General features: G+C 36.8%; 2 protein-coding genes across 2 annotated transcripts; one reads left to right on the top strand and one right to left on the bottom strand.

The window, feature by feature from the left end:
* The first annotated feature begins 219 nt into the window (after positions 1 to 219).
* Positions 220 to 4,903, top strand: LOC113346857 (uncharacterized protein At2g17340-like). Its single transcript, XM_026590394.1, has 12 exons — positions 220 to 520; positions 1,127 to 1,192; positions 1,578 to 1,644; positions 1,838 to 1,906; positions 1,995 to 2,135; positions 2,360 to 2,488; positions 2,623 to 2,709; positions 3,486 to 3,560; positions 3,643 to 3,720; positions 3,829 to 3,906; positions 4,425 to 4,487; positions 4,587 to 4,903. The coding sequence occupies exons 1-12, from the start codon at positions 351 to 353 to the stop codon at positions 4,653 to 4,655; spliced, it is 1,092 nt and encodes a 363-aa protein (XP_026446179.1). The 5' UTR covers positions 220 to 350; the 3' UTR covers positions 4,656 to 4,903.
* A 107-nt stretch (positions 4,904 to 5,010) lies between these two features.
* LOC113346858 (cysteine protease XCP1-like) lies at positions 5,011 to 6,654 on the bottom strand. The gene is made up of 4 exons (XM_026590395.1): positions 6,103 to 6,654; positions 5,783 to 6,018; positions 5,529 to 5,669; positions 5,011 to 5,354 (listed from the first exon to the last, which is right to left on the bottom strand). Exons 1-4 carry the CDS (start codon positions 6,590 to 6,592, stop codon positions 5,139 to 5,141), a joined length of 1,083 nt encoding a protein of 360 aa, XP_026446180.1. The 5' UTR covers positions 6,593 to 6,654; the 3' UTR covers positions 5,011 to 5,138.
* Between the last annotated feature and the right edge of the window lie 8,158 nt (positions 6,655 to 14,812).

Below are 14,812 nucleotides of genomic sequence, written 5' to 3'. Positions count from 1 at the left end.
TATTGGATAAAGTATTATCAAATACCTAACAAGATGCACTCCAACATCATACAATATTATATTAGTTGAACAATTTATCGTGTTAGTGCAAGCCTACCGGCGAGCCTCAGGTTGACCCACAGGTTGGAACACCCGTTGAACCTAAATAGCTGACCCCATAATCTATCTACTTTGGTATATACGCTCCGATTCCTTGTCTGATTTTTTTCCCCACGATCTGTTTTTACTCTCGATACAGAGCTGTCGACTAACATCAAGCATTGGCACTTAGGTAAAGACTGGTGGAGTGATAGAGAAAGAAACAGAAAAATCTAAACAAACAAATAAAACCCCGAAAACTGAGAGAAAACATGGAGAGTCCTTCACAAATGTTTCCTTTTCCATTATTATCGACTCCGATTGAATCTAATTACAGAGCTTGTACCATTCCTTATAGATTTCCTTCTGATAATCCTCGAAAAGCAACACCTACTGAGATTTCTTGGATCAATCTTTTCTTAAATTCTGTCCCCTCTTTTAGGTTTGTGTTTCTTGATCAATTTCTATATTTAATTTAATTTTGTCTATCTTTACTTTGATCTCGTTATGCAGTTTCTTGCTTCATAGACAGTTCTGGGAATTTTATGATTTTGGAGTTGGATTTGGATTATTTAGGTTAAATTTACGGTTTGTTGGGGTTTATCTTGCATTAATAATTGAAAATTCCATGCGACGAAATTTGATCACTTTTGTGTAGAAAATCTGCCTTTTATCTTGATACAATTTTTAACTTTTAAGTTAGCTAATTGCTATTTCTTTGTGGCTGGGAAGATATTTTATGGGCTTAGGGTTTTCTTAGGTTGGAGCTTAAATTTAGTGTTAAAATAATGCTGTCAGTTTTGTTTTTTACCTTCACTGATTACGCAAAATAGCTCTCACTAAATTCACATCGACCAGGTTATGTATGGTCATAGTAGCTGTGAGGCTGCATACTAGTCTATTCTAACATATTCTGGAATGCTACTTTTTGGTATATCAGGCGAAAAATGCGATACATAAACATCTTAGATTCTTAGGGGAAGTATTGTTGTTCGATCATCGTCTCTTTCTTATCTGTTGTTTATTGTTTACTTTTCTTTTTATACAGGGAACGTGCAGCAAGCGATAACACTGTTGCTGATGCCCCTGCTAAAGCCGATAAGTTTGCCGAAAGGTACTTACTAAAATAGTTAGTGTAGAAGTGAATATATTCTGTACAAGAGTTTTTCACATTGCCATTTGGGATCAACGAATTACTGCTTAGCATATAAAGTAGAGTAGTACAGTTCTAAAATTATTTTTTCTTTGCTCGTTTTCCTAAAAGCAGAATGAAGTCCTCTTGGAACAACTTTTTAGTATAAATAAATAATGTAGGTACTTAGCTGATAATGAAGTATCCTCGCTATTTATGTGGGCTTATGCATGTAGAAACTAAAACACTTTCAGGTGGCATGTGGTTTTGTAGGCACTTTGCATTTTTATGTGGGGTTTATTATTTGTTAATGCTTAATATCAGAAGTCCTGATTAAGGTGTATTACTATCTATATTCTTTATGAAGGTATACAGAAATTCTTGAGGACCTAAAGAAGGATCCGGAAAGTCATAATGGACCTCCTGATTGCATTGTAAGCCTATCCATATTTTATTATGCTTGTTTATCCTTCTATTGGTTCTTCATGAATTATCATTGTTCGGGCTGATGAAGCATTTTATGCAGTTCTACCCTGCGTTCGACACACTCCTTTTTTGTTTTAATCTTCTTACCCAGTGTACATAGCACGTCTTATGATTATCTTTTTTTTTTTTTTCTGTAATTAGATGCTTTGCAGGCTTCGTGAGCAAATTCTTAGGGAGTTAGGTTTCAGAGATATATTCAAGAAAGTTAAGGTCAGTTATATATTCAATGCGTATAGCAGCGACCACTATTTCAATTTGAAGGCGCTCATGTTGATGTTTGCACTTATTAATGCACCAGGATGAGGAGAATGCCAAGGCTATTACGCTGTTTGCGGAGGTAGTTCGAGTAAGTGATGCGATTGAAGATGTAAGCAAACGCGTTGAGAACTTGGTAAAGGGAATATTTGCAGGGAACATCTTTGATTTGGGTTCTGCTCAGGTAAACCAAGTTTTTATTGTTAAAGCATGTGCAACTTTGAAAGTAGGTTCTGGCTTTCCTTCGACTGTTATCGTGGACAATATAATACAACTACAACGCAGAGTCTCGTAAAGATTTCACTGTGTCCTTCTCCTAGTTTTCTAAATTCCAATACATCATTTTTTGTTCTTTATTATTGCTAAAGTCTTTAGGCTTACATCTATCTTTTACTCCATCTATTGAAGCTTGCAGAGGTTTTTGCAAAGGATGGAATGTCGTTTCTAGCAAGTTGTCAGAACATTGTGCCCCGTCCCTGGGTTATTGATGATCTGGACAAGTTTCAGTCAAGTTGGAGTCGAAAGACTTGGAAAAGGGTAGGTTCATTTTCCTTATACTCACGGTTAATAGTACCTTACTTTTTCTAGGTCAATTTTTATGGCATTATACTATGGCTGCACACTTGTTCTGATTAACATTGACTCACTAATTCAGTTGTTGGGTATGACAGGCTGTTATCTTTGTCGACAATTCTGGTGCAGATATCATCTTGGGTATTTTACCATTTGCGAGGGAGCTACTTCGGTGCGGCACACAGGTTTGCCTTTCTTCAACCTAATCTACACCTGACAGATCGACTGTGAAGTACTACTGTCTAAGCACAAGTACCTACATAGATATAGAGAAGCCCGTGTTTTAACTGTCAATTATATCATGGAAACTCTATACACAGAGATCCATCCTGCTACCCCAAACCATAATTTTTTGGCACAAGTCACCTATACAGGAAAACCTCAGCCTTTACTAGTCTTAGATAACGGTAATCATTCTCACCACTCACTTTGAAAGGTGTGAATCTGGATAAGACCCAATAAAAGCAAGTATTGAATACAGTGAAGTGACTGTTTAGCTTTCCTATACAGAAGAAAGAAAAGATTGAAGCATCTGTCCCGGGTTCCCTACAGAATACTGGTAGAAGATCAATTTGTCCTTTAAGAGGAACTATTCTATATTACGGAAAATTAGGCTAAAGGACCATAACTCCAATTCTCATAATTTTTAAATTTGACATCCCCTCTTTAGCAAAATGACCTAAATATGCGATTTACTAAATCTTTGAAGACACTGAGCAACATGCATAATGCATACCTAATGCAGAAATATGCACACTGAACGGTGCACATTTGGTTCTTTTTCCGAAAGAGAAAATATGTGCGCCTGAAAAAGTGCGTCTTGGAACTTTGGTTGTTTAGCATAGTTAATTAGGGTAGGATTTATACAGAGAATGCTGTGAATGAGTCTGTTATACCATATAAGAGAAGGAAGATGCTACTATGCTTCGCTTGACATGTGTAAAGATTTTGTTTGATGCAGGTCGTTTTAGCAGCCAATGACTTACCTTCAATCAATGATGTAACATACTCTGAATTGGTGGAGATCATTGCAAAGGTGGGGACAGTGCCATTGGATTGTAAAAACGCTTTTATACCAATTGTTTTTGATTCTAGTGCTTTTGGTGTTTTTTATGCAGTTAAAAGGTGAGAATGGGAAACTTGTTGGTGTTGATACTTCCAATTTACTGATCGTCAATTCTGGCAACGATTTGCCTGTAAGTAAATCAGCTCCAGTCACATTAGAATTCTCTATATTTAATATATTTATTGTGGTTATGAATTTGCTGCAGTAATGTGTCACTCACTTTTCATCTTATTTATAGGTTATTGATCTTTCAAGTGTGTCTCAAGAACTTGCGTACTTGGCCAGTGAAGCAGATTTAGTTGTCATGGAAGGAATGGTAGGTTGTTATACCAGTGGAGATTATAAGACAACTTGTATCAATTCTTTGGCATTTTAAATATTGCCCAAAGTCCAAAAGCAAGTTTGGCATAATTGTCAGAAAACTAGTTGAAACCATGAAGAACAGCAGGTAGTATACATATTGGTTGCACAGAATACTAGTTGATTTCCTGTGAGAGAAAATGTTGTTATTTACAATGGCTCGTGTACTAGGCATAAGCCGCATAACGTAAACTTTGGCCTATGATTGAATGATCCACAGGAAGAAAATAACGTACTAATACTAAATGATAAATAAGTCAATAAGGGAATTTGATGGATATTATGATACAGAAATAAGAAAAAATCAAATAAAATCAATCCCAGAAAAATTACTGTTTGTTGGTTTGAATGATTAATCAGAAACCAGTCATCCAGTCTTAGACTTCTGTGCGGTCTCCGGCCCTTTTCATGTGATATTTGGCTAAAGAATTAGATTCTTTAGAAACTATAATTCATGTTTCATTTTGCATGCAGGGCCGTGGAATTGAGACTAACCTTTATGCTCAATTTAGATGTGATTCCCTCAAGATTGGAATGGTAAATGTCTATTGCGTCTTGTTTCCTTGACTTCCATTAATGTATGCTCTTCAGCTATTGTTTCTAGTTCATGTATATATCCCCTCTCATCTCTTGCAGGTGAAGCACCCAGAGGTCGCCCAATTCCTAGGAGGGAGACTCTATGACTGTGTTTTCAAATTCAACTAACTTCAGATTCATTGAGATACGCACTCTTGCCATTATTTTCTGTACGTATAATGTTCATTGCTAAAACACATTGTATTATTTACTCTTAGCCATTCTCATGCAAGGTTTATTTTAGACTATGAACATCATATACGTCTCTACATATTTCCGGATTGGCAGCACGAATCTTGTTTCACAGCTTTACTCTTAGCCGAACCTATGTTGGTCTTGAATACTAATAATATTGGGTAATAGAAAATCATGCTGATGCCAATGTCATAGTTTTGTTTTGCTTTGCTTCTTTTCTGTTCTTCTCAGAATGCATGTTAGGTATTAACAGGGAATAGATAATCTGTTTTCGGTAGAACACAGCCTGAACGGATACTTTAACCATATATTTTATTCAAAGAAAAACTGAAAAGGAACACAATGCAGAAAACAGAAAATAGAAACAAGATCACGTCATTTTTAAGATAATCAGATAGGAACAAAGTAAACGGTAGGTCACTTCATTTTGGTAGGATATGAAGCCATCTTGTTGATTCCGCAAAGCCCAGCTGGTTTCCCAGTGTTCCTCTTCATCCTGATGTAGCCTTTTTCTCCCCATTTTGCTCCCCAAGAGTTCTTAACTATGATGTAATCTGAACCCTTCGATGATCCATATCCAACAGCTGTAACTCCGTGGTCTAGAGCAGTTCCACAGTGCCCATCGAAAACCCCCTGTAACAAAGAACAAACTCTTAGATATATCTCGATTTCTACTCTTTCTGCAGTTTTGTTCGGTTAAAGTTCTAGCATTCATGCAAACTTGCTTTCAGAATTGTTACTGCTCGTGTCTTTGAATATCAAAAGCAATGTTTTATGAAAAGGTTATTAAGAAAATTTAAAACTTACTCCACTGTAAAACTGGAAGTTTCTTCCTGATGCTTCAATGGCAACGCTAACAGGCTGCTGGGAGAGTGCCTTCAAGAGGCTTTTTTCGTCATTCTCAGGAACATCCTTGTAACCATTAATAGTTACCATCTGCATATCCTCCTGATAAAACAGCAATACTGTTATAGAAATAAATTTCTTGTATTTATTTTTAATTAAAACAATAATAAAAACATCTTCTTTTTTCAAGTGAGGCAATTCTAGTGTTCAGTTACCCTTTTTTCCTGACAAGTTCCTTCTTCCATGAGATATGGATAGTCATCTTCTTTGTGTAGCCCACCAGTAGACATGATATATTGAAATGCATAATCCATTAAACCTCCGTTACAGCCATTGTTTGAAGGTTTGTCACAGTCGATCAGCTCTTGCTCTGACAGTACAGTTAGATTTCCTGTAACTATCTGATTAATTCCTTCTACTGCTGCTACAGTTGAAAATGCCCAACAACTTCCTGCAAGATTATGATCATAACATTAAACTCTGTATATAGATGTAGTGTATGTAAAATTTTTGTTATGAAATCTTGAATACTCACCACAAGCGCCTTGATTCTTGACATTAGTAACAGCACCTTTCTTTCTCCAGTCGACAGATTTAGGTAAATCGATATTCTCTGCATCACTGGAATTTTCATCAGTAGATGAAGAATCTCTAGTTCTCTCAGGCATCTGATAATGATCACCTTTCAATCCTAGATACTTTTCCTTGAATTCTTCATGGCTCATATCTGCAAACTCATTCAGCCCTAGCCAATAGCTAGTAACCTTCTTATTAGTCTCATCAATATGTTTCAAGTTCTCCTTGAATACTTCAAACCTCTCAAGTTTCTCCTCAATGCTCTTGTATGCTTTCCCATGTTTTGCTAACCATGATTCGAAAAGATCGATTAGTTTATCGATAGATGTTAAATCTTCAGGTTCGTATCCAACGATTGAAAATTCCCGACTGATGCCAGTACAGACAAGCAAGGATAAGGAGGAGAGTAAGAGAAGAAAGGAAAGCTTAGAAGATGTTGAGGAAAACATTGTTGGATTAGCTTGTTTGGCGATTGTAGTAGTTAAGATGAATATAGGATGAATGAGTGTAAGGCTTGATGTGTACCTATTTATATAGGTTCTGTTTGATTATATTTCTGGGTATTTCTTGCTTTCAAGAAAAGTCTGTTTTCATTTGTTTTTGTTTCTTAGAATGAGAAAACTAGTCTTTAAGTCTTGTTCTTTTTGCGATGCTTAAGTTCAAAGTTAGCATGTTTTTTCCTTGGTAATGATCATATAGCGTGAAGCAAGTGAGTTTCACCAAGAGAAAATCATAGTTTAAGAAAAAAATCATCTGATGTAGCTGAGACCTTGAGGTATTTTGAACTGTGGGGAACCCAAATGCTAACGCCCTTGAAGGTGGCATTCTTTTGTTGATTCTATGCTTGAATTTGACCTGGGTTTAAATCGAATTTTAGGTGGTTTAGGAAGACTGTCACAGGGACTCGGGGAGTGTTTAGTGAGCTTTGTCGAGAGCAAAAGGCTTAGTGGACTAAATAAATCTATAAGAAATCAAATACCCTTGCATGCTCAACATCAAGAGGAACCAAGGCACAATCTTTATAACATGTCTTTTCTTCTACTAAAACGATATTCTGCTAAAAAGAACATCTAAAGAAACAGAGTGAAAATTCAACATAAAAACCCCATCTTCACATTCAAACCATCATTTCTTATAACAATTCACCCTCACAACGCTGGAACTGTCTCCCTAGCAAGACTGTGAGAACTTCACGACTTCTGCAAAAAAAAGTTCCTACACAACTTGCTAGTCAAAAGAGGTTGTAGTTTGCAAATAGGAAATAAGTATGTATGGGTAGGCCTAGTTAGATGCATAGTACTGAGATGCCCAAGCTGCATGGGTATCATGAATTATAGCTGGAACAAATCACCCAGAAAAGGAGACTTGCTATAAATGTTTTCTTTCCTAGTATCTCACGTTGCTCTACTCGGTCATACAAAAAAAAAAAGAAAAAACAGAGATAAGGTTAAGACCCACAAAATGACTGAAAAATAAATATAATAGAAAGTAGAAACGTATCAATTATCAAATTCTAGGACGATATTTTACAGTGTTACTTACGTCGACAGTGCTTTGATCCATTCTATTACTGTATATTTTTTATACAATTCACCTACCAACTCATCTATTCAATAAGTTGTTTACGGTTAATGACCCACTATGGTGCAGTGCAGTGGTGTATATATGTTGTCACGGTTGTAAATACAACATGATGACTACAAAACATATAAGTGGTGTAGAAAAACAGAGAGAGACAGGAGAAGAATGTGGGAACGTGTCCCCTTTCATTTCTAAATTCTTTCAGTATATTTACATACGGTTACATATATATACAGGTGAAGAATAGGGAGAGGATGAAATTAAACCGACTGTTAAGAGATAATTATTCCCGTACAGAAGACACGTCATGAGACAACTGTCTTCAAATGGTGGTTTGTGGGTCCCGCATAAATGTATTCAGCCGGTGGATCAGCCACCCGTCAGAATCTTTGCATAACACTTTCCCTTGGATGATCCACCGTATCAAAAGTGTATCCTCGTTAAAACCTTGCAAGAAAAATCCAATGTGATAAAAACTGGTCAAAGCAAAGGAATACAGCTGTTGGGGATTCGTGGTGATGGTCGTTACGAATTTTCTCCCGTTCTTGGAATTGTGTCAAGAAAATTACTTGAGACAAAACCTTAATGTCTCATCTCAAAAACTCTGTGGATATACATCTCTTTAGATGGTGTTCACTGTTCTAAGTTGCTATCTCATTAAAAACCTCGCCAGGAAAAATCCAGAGGGACAAAACCTGAACGTAGGAAAACATGAGTGTTCAGACCAATGATTGATCCGCAGATGTTGCCTCGTTAAAACCTTGCCCGAAAAAACCCAGAAGGATAAAAACCAGGTACAACATTTCGAACTGCGGATAATAGTGGACTCACATGCCTCATTAAAACCTTGACAAGGAAAACCCAGTGGGACAAAACCTTGACTAAGGAAAAAGAGTACACGACATAATGTCCAACACTTCCAATATCCATAGTTTTCTATGGCTTTACTCCCTCTGATGAGCATCCTTATCAGTTGATCATTCTGCCCGATAATTCTGCATAGAGACCACAAACCATCTTTGAATGTCTTCATCAGCTTCCTTAACTTGAGAAAACTTGGTATGATCTTCCTTTCTGCAACTTAATGATCTTTTGATGGTACAAACATTTATTCTCTACTAGCTTTGTCTGAACAATCGCAGCCGAACGGAGGAAGAACGTGCATCCTCTACTACCAGACTACTAGCTAGGAAAATATTTAGCTGCTTTAGCAAACCTGCCAGAAATCAAAACTTAAACAGTCTGATTATCTTTTCTCTGTGGGAGACATTCAACGATCTTTCATCCAAAAGATCAAGCTTAATGCTTCCACGAAGCTGAAGGGGGCTCTCTTAGGAATGTCTCGATATTGGTGCTGGGGAGAGCCAGACTTACATGTTTACCACAAACCCAATATCAGTTATCTATAGCATATTTCAGCCGATATACCATTTACACATATTATGTGTAATACAAACCACAGAGTGATACATCTCATTTATTGAGACGCAAACCGATCAATCTTAAAAGTAAGAGATCGAATGACTGAAACCATGCCATCTTGTCCATTTAAACATACCTAACCCTTCCAGGTTGGTGAAATTTATGGACTGCTAGATACAATGTTCAGACTGCAACCTTGTTTTACCGAGATTCTCATCTCGAACTTCTGCTTTAAGCATTTTTGTGCTTTGGAGAACTCTTCAGAAGTTCCAATAAAGTAGATGTTGTATATATCAAATCTAGTAAATGCATAATATATGGGCATGTAAGATGGTTCACATATCCCTGGATAATATAAGCATTCACTTAGACGATCGACAACTTTCGTCTTTATTGAGCAAATGCACATGACATGGTAATTTTACTGATAGGTGGAAACCTGCAGTATCTGTACTGCATACAGATTCACAATAACCACATCCTCCAGATACAAGTCGAGTCCTTTATATACTTCCAGACAAATACCCCAAAGGTAGTTGCATCCATAATAGGGAATACGTTACAAATAAATCCATCTCAGGTTCCTGTAAAAGACTTGTGCCATTACTTGACTTTAATTTTTTTTTCTTACTATGCACGTACATCCACCTGTAGCCACTAGGGGTTACATTATCGGATGTCGGTACTGCAAACACCCACCTGTAGCTAAGAGTGGCTCACATTATGGAGTGTTCGGGCTGCAATCTCAATGTTATGCATTAAGAAAGCTATTATCCTGCTTTGATTTCTCCTGGTTTAACCATACCTTTGATGACATTCCCATAGATACTAGTTTAAAACCAATAACACCTACGGCAGTATCAGTGGATACTTTGACTATATCATCAACAATCATTAGATTATTATCACAAATTTCTCTATTTCATGCATGCCTTAAGGAAATCCTCTCATTTTGAGGTTCCACAGCCTTTGCAGAGACATTCTCTTATTAAGAGAACTATACTTAGAGAAATTAGATCTTCCAATAATAGTCTCTTTGGGAGCACTATCTTTCAATGATTGTGACTGGCTCTTCCTTTCAGGAGGTGCAAAATATTTTAAATCAACTAGTCATCCACATTGTGGTGTGTTTTAAATGACACACTTACTACTACATACACAAATTCTGATGGAGAAACTTGATTTGCAATTTCTGAAGATATCAAATCTTCTATATGTCTTTCATTGCTGAAAACGTCCAGATGAGATACATCCTGGTTTATCTTTGTACAAATCTGGATACTTCATGCCGTTTTTCAGGCGATAGCTTTTCCTCCCCCAAACGGTTGGTAAGATTTTCTCATCGAATTTTCAAACCTTGTAGTAGACTAGTAAAAATAGTGGAATATATCATGTCTCAAACAGAAAACATGACTATGGTTTAATGAGTAGTAAGTTCAAATGCAAAACCATTCAATGGATGCAAAAGAACAATAAAAATACTCACAATCAATGCCTAGAGAATAACTAGGATAATACAACATCAACGACTGACGAGAGTTTCACTTAGAATCTATATGAGTATAGATACACGGTTACTACCACCAGGTGATATGTCGAGTCATGTCTGACTGCCAGACTATACTTCCAGGAACCTGGTTAGTGTCTGTGGAAACTCTTTGTCAAGGTTAGCGTTATAAAACAAGCGACCTTAATTCTCTCATTATGCTTTCTTACAAGCATCATCTTTCGAACTAAAATTCGTGGATGCTAGGACTGAGGTCCTAAAGCATATACAAGTGAGAAAACAACTCAATATGGACTGAGATCCATATTTGCCAATCATATGAACTTTGTCAATAATTCCTTTGCAAAGGGGATATCTATCCACAACGATTTTAGTAGCTACTATGAACATTATCGACAACTAGTTCATAATCAACTAGTTAACGATCTTACATCATTCTCAAGAGCATGAGGACATTTTAATCCATTGGTACCAGATTTCAGTATGCGGATATTCTTCACCATGGGATATCAACGCAACTTTTATGGATATGCTCCTCGTCAGGAGATATATCAACTCATTACTCAAAGAGAATATGGACGTTATCTAATTAGATTGGCATACCTCGAACTAGAGGTTTTTCGTCTATGCTTCCAAGCATATTTCCAGACGAAAATAATCGTTGCGATTACATGGCAAGCCTTGCAAGGAATTTAATATATGCTGAATCAAACAAGCAAACTCTTGTTAAATCTAGCAACAAAGTAATCTCCAACACCTGAGGCACTTCTTGGTGTGAGACTTTAGATGAGACAAAATTGGATTTAATCAATATCGTCGACGATTCTCCCCCTGATCCTCGGGAGAGATGTCTCATCGGCAGAACATCCAGTTCCGCATTACTCTACTTATCAAGGGAGCAACTGGGTGCAGAAAAATAACAATAACACGCAGCCCAGGAGAGGTGGCTGATCAGGTTTCCTCTCTCGTTTTCTGTCCAGCTAGGGTAATTTTAAGAATTTACATTGCCATGTCAAATTAACAGTAAACTGTAAACGAATTCTGTGACCATAGACATTATCTCAATATCAGTACCAGTCCTGCCAAGACGACCGATAGAGATCAACAACAATAATCGGCATTTCAAATGCGCGTATCGTGTCTTTTATGTCACAACGATAGCTGAGCTCTTCCAGGCTCAAAGATGGTTATTCAAACCAATCATTATGCTACCGTCCCGTATTATTCCACTTCTAGTGGTACGGTGCTCAGGTTCTTAAACCCGAGAACTATTGTGGTTCCCATTTTTAAAAATATGCCTACCACAGTTGTATTTTCCTTCTTTGCCAAAGATAAACTTATTTGCATAGGTACTGTTGCAAATTTAATTCACCAAATTCAGGATTTTAGGTAATAGCTCAGGCGACGAGAAGACATGATTTAAGTCTAAATATCATTTACAAAAAATGCAACACTCATTATAGATCGATGTTTATATATCTACGAGGCGCAATTAACATTTGCAGCACTCGGTGTTTTTGACACAACATATACAAAGAGAAAATTAAGCACTAGATCCTTAAAGCTCGTCGATGCATATAATTGGCGCATATAATGCATGCCGTAAATCTAGCATGAACATATAAGGGCGCAAAATATGCGACTCTCCTTATTGATCCGCAATATTGTATACGGTGCATATATCTTCTCCAGAAAATTAAGCCGAACTATTTACCATAGAAATCAATGGTGAAACGGTTCTAACATAATACCGACAAATCTCCAACTTCGTCAGTTAGGGTCGACGAAATTAATTTATCAAAATTGAAATATGAACACATTCTTTATACCTTAAAAGAAATCGTCTCTATATCAACTGCAGGTCATTTCAAAGACCGCTGATAGAGACTGGCTAACCATATTAACCCGGTGTCCATTTTTCATCGCATTCCGACCCTTTAGGTGGACCGACTTTGAGTTCTGAAGATTACTATAGCAAAGGAATATTAAAATTTTGCTATCCCTCAGGATGCAACAATTCCTCGCTCTGCCGATATTAAACTGTTAACACCACAAAATCATTAGTGTACCAACAAAGGTAATTTTACTCTCTACGCTATCCCAAAAGGACGCAGAAAAATCTTCTGTTGGTCGGTTAAAGAGGAAAATAACAATACCGGTACTAAACTCAAATATTTGGTTAAATTCGGAAACCGAATAAAATCACAAATATGATTCGTTGTTAATACGTACCTATTTTGGATATCTCTTCATATACCGTATAATTTCTGTGCTCCATATAGCATACACAAGGAACAGCAAGATGCCTAACTTCAGTTTTAACAAGTCCTAATCAAAATAAGAAACGAAGTTAGATACTATACGAAAATTTATGCATAAAACTACTCAACAATAGTTAAATAAAATATGCAAGAGTTGAAGAAAATTATCCTTTTCCGTATCGTCAACCCCCACCGAATATCACCGAACAATTCATGCCGATAACGTTTTATACAATTCACCTACCAACTCATCTATTCAATAAGTTGTTTACGGTTAATAACCCACTATGGTGCAGTGCAGTGGTGTATATATATGTTGTCACTGTTGCAAATATAACATGATGACTACAAAACATATAAGTGGTAGAGAAAAACAGAGATAGGAGAAGAATGTGGGAACGTGTCTCCTTTCATTTCTAAATTCTTTGAGTAAATTTACATACGGTTACACATATATATATACAGGTGAAGAATAGGGAGAGGATGAGATTAAACCGACTGTTAAGGGATAATTATTCCCGTACAGAAGATACGTCATGAGACAACTGTCTTCAAATGGTGGTTTCGTGGGTCCCGTATAAATGTATTCAGCGGTGGATCAGCCACCCGTCAGAATCTTTACATAACAATATTATTATTATTGATTGACCATGAAAATTTATGTTAAACAAAGGAAGTTGCATAGTTCGTCATTTGTCGTTACAAAGAAGATTTGAAGGCCATATAAGAGAGGGTCATCAATGAAGTGTGTGACTTGGTAATGATAAATTTTCTAATTTGGGTGCTCTACAACTCATACGTGCATTCTTTTTTTACAATTGTAATTACAGTGTCGGCAGACTTCAGCAGCTTTGAAACGAATCAATCTTATGTTTTAATCTTTTAATGGATCACCGACTTAACCGACAAAATACTACTAGTCCATTGTCCATGAAAACAGTCGCGGTGTTGCTGGTTAAATAGTCGAGTAGTCACGTTCCATTGAGATTTCTGCACGCGGAATTGTGTACGCACCATTCTCAGCCACACTCGATGGAGATTACAGCGAGAGTACTGCATTGATCACGTAATATGACACTATTCCATCAAAAAAAAAAAAGTAAAAAAAAAATGATATTGTATAACACTATAAAATGTTTATGCGACCAACTTTAATTTATTTAGCTTTTCTTATTAATAGAAAAAAGAGAAGAGAAGCTCAACTCAGCTACCTACCGAAAGGCACAACAAGGTGATCATCTGGTCTATGTCTAGCTCCAAGATGTCCCCTCAAAACAAGATTAGAGTTATTACAGTTATCCGTAGTAGCAGGGTTTGGAATAGACTGTAATGCTGTCAAAAGTAAATGAAGATTTGAACCTTTTCAGTTAAAGTTTTGTAGTAAAGGAGAATGACTAGATAGCCTAGCTAAGTTGGCAGCAATAGTGTTTTGCTGTGGAGCTAGCTTGATAAGCCTGCCTAAGAAAAAGTCAATTGCTTCCTGTCATCACTTTGAGTATAACCTCCCTGAAATATTTCCTGAATTTCTAGTTGGTATCCTGTCTGAATGGCTTGTAATATTTCTTCTTCCTCTGCTGCAAAATCAATGTTGGTTTTTTGCATTTCCTTGCCCCAGGTCAGTGCTAATTGAGCTCCTCTGCTTGCTCTGCCTGCTCTGCTGAGTCCAGTTGTAGTGTCTTTGATGTTCCTTGCTCCCGCACATTGACCTGAAAAAGACAGTGCCACAAAAGCAAAGTTAGTATAAGATGGTAAATCACTGTTAGCCATGTTATTGTTTACTTCCAACATGTGTATGCTAATAGTGATTCCAAATTTTTCTTTATTGTTTCTGATCAGACTACTAAGTCTTAGGTTCTGATCATTGGTATTCTCCTGGTAGTAGAAATTATTTAGAATAT

This window comes from Papaver somniferum, chromosome 2, assembly GCF_003573695.1.
Source record: "Papaver somniferum cultivar HN1 chromosome 2, ASM357369v1, whole genome shotgun sequence".
Classification (NCBI taxonomy): Eukaryota; Viridiplantae; Streptophyta; class Magnoliopsida; order Ranunculales; family Papaveraceae; genus Papaver; species Papaver somniferum.
Note: the sequence above shows the minus strand (reverse complement) of the source record. Positions and strands in the feature narration are given on the sequence as shown.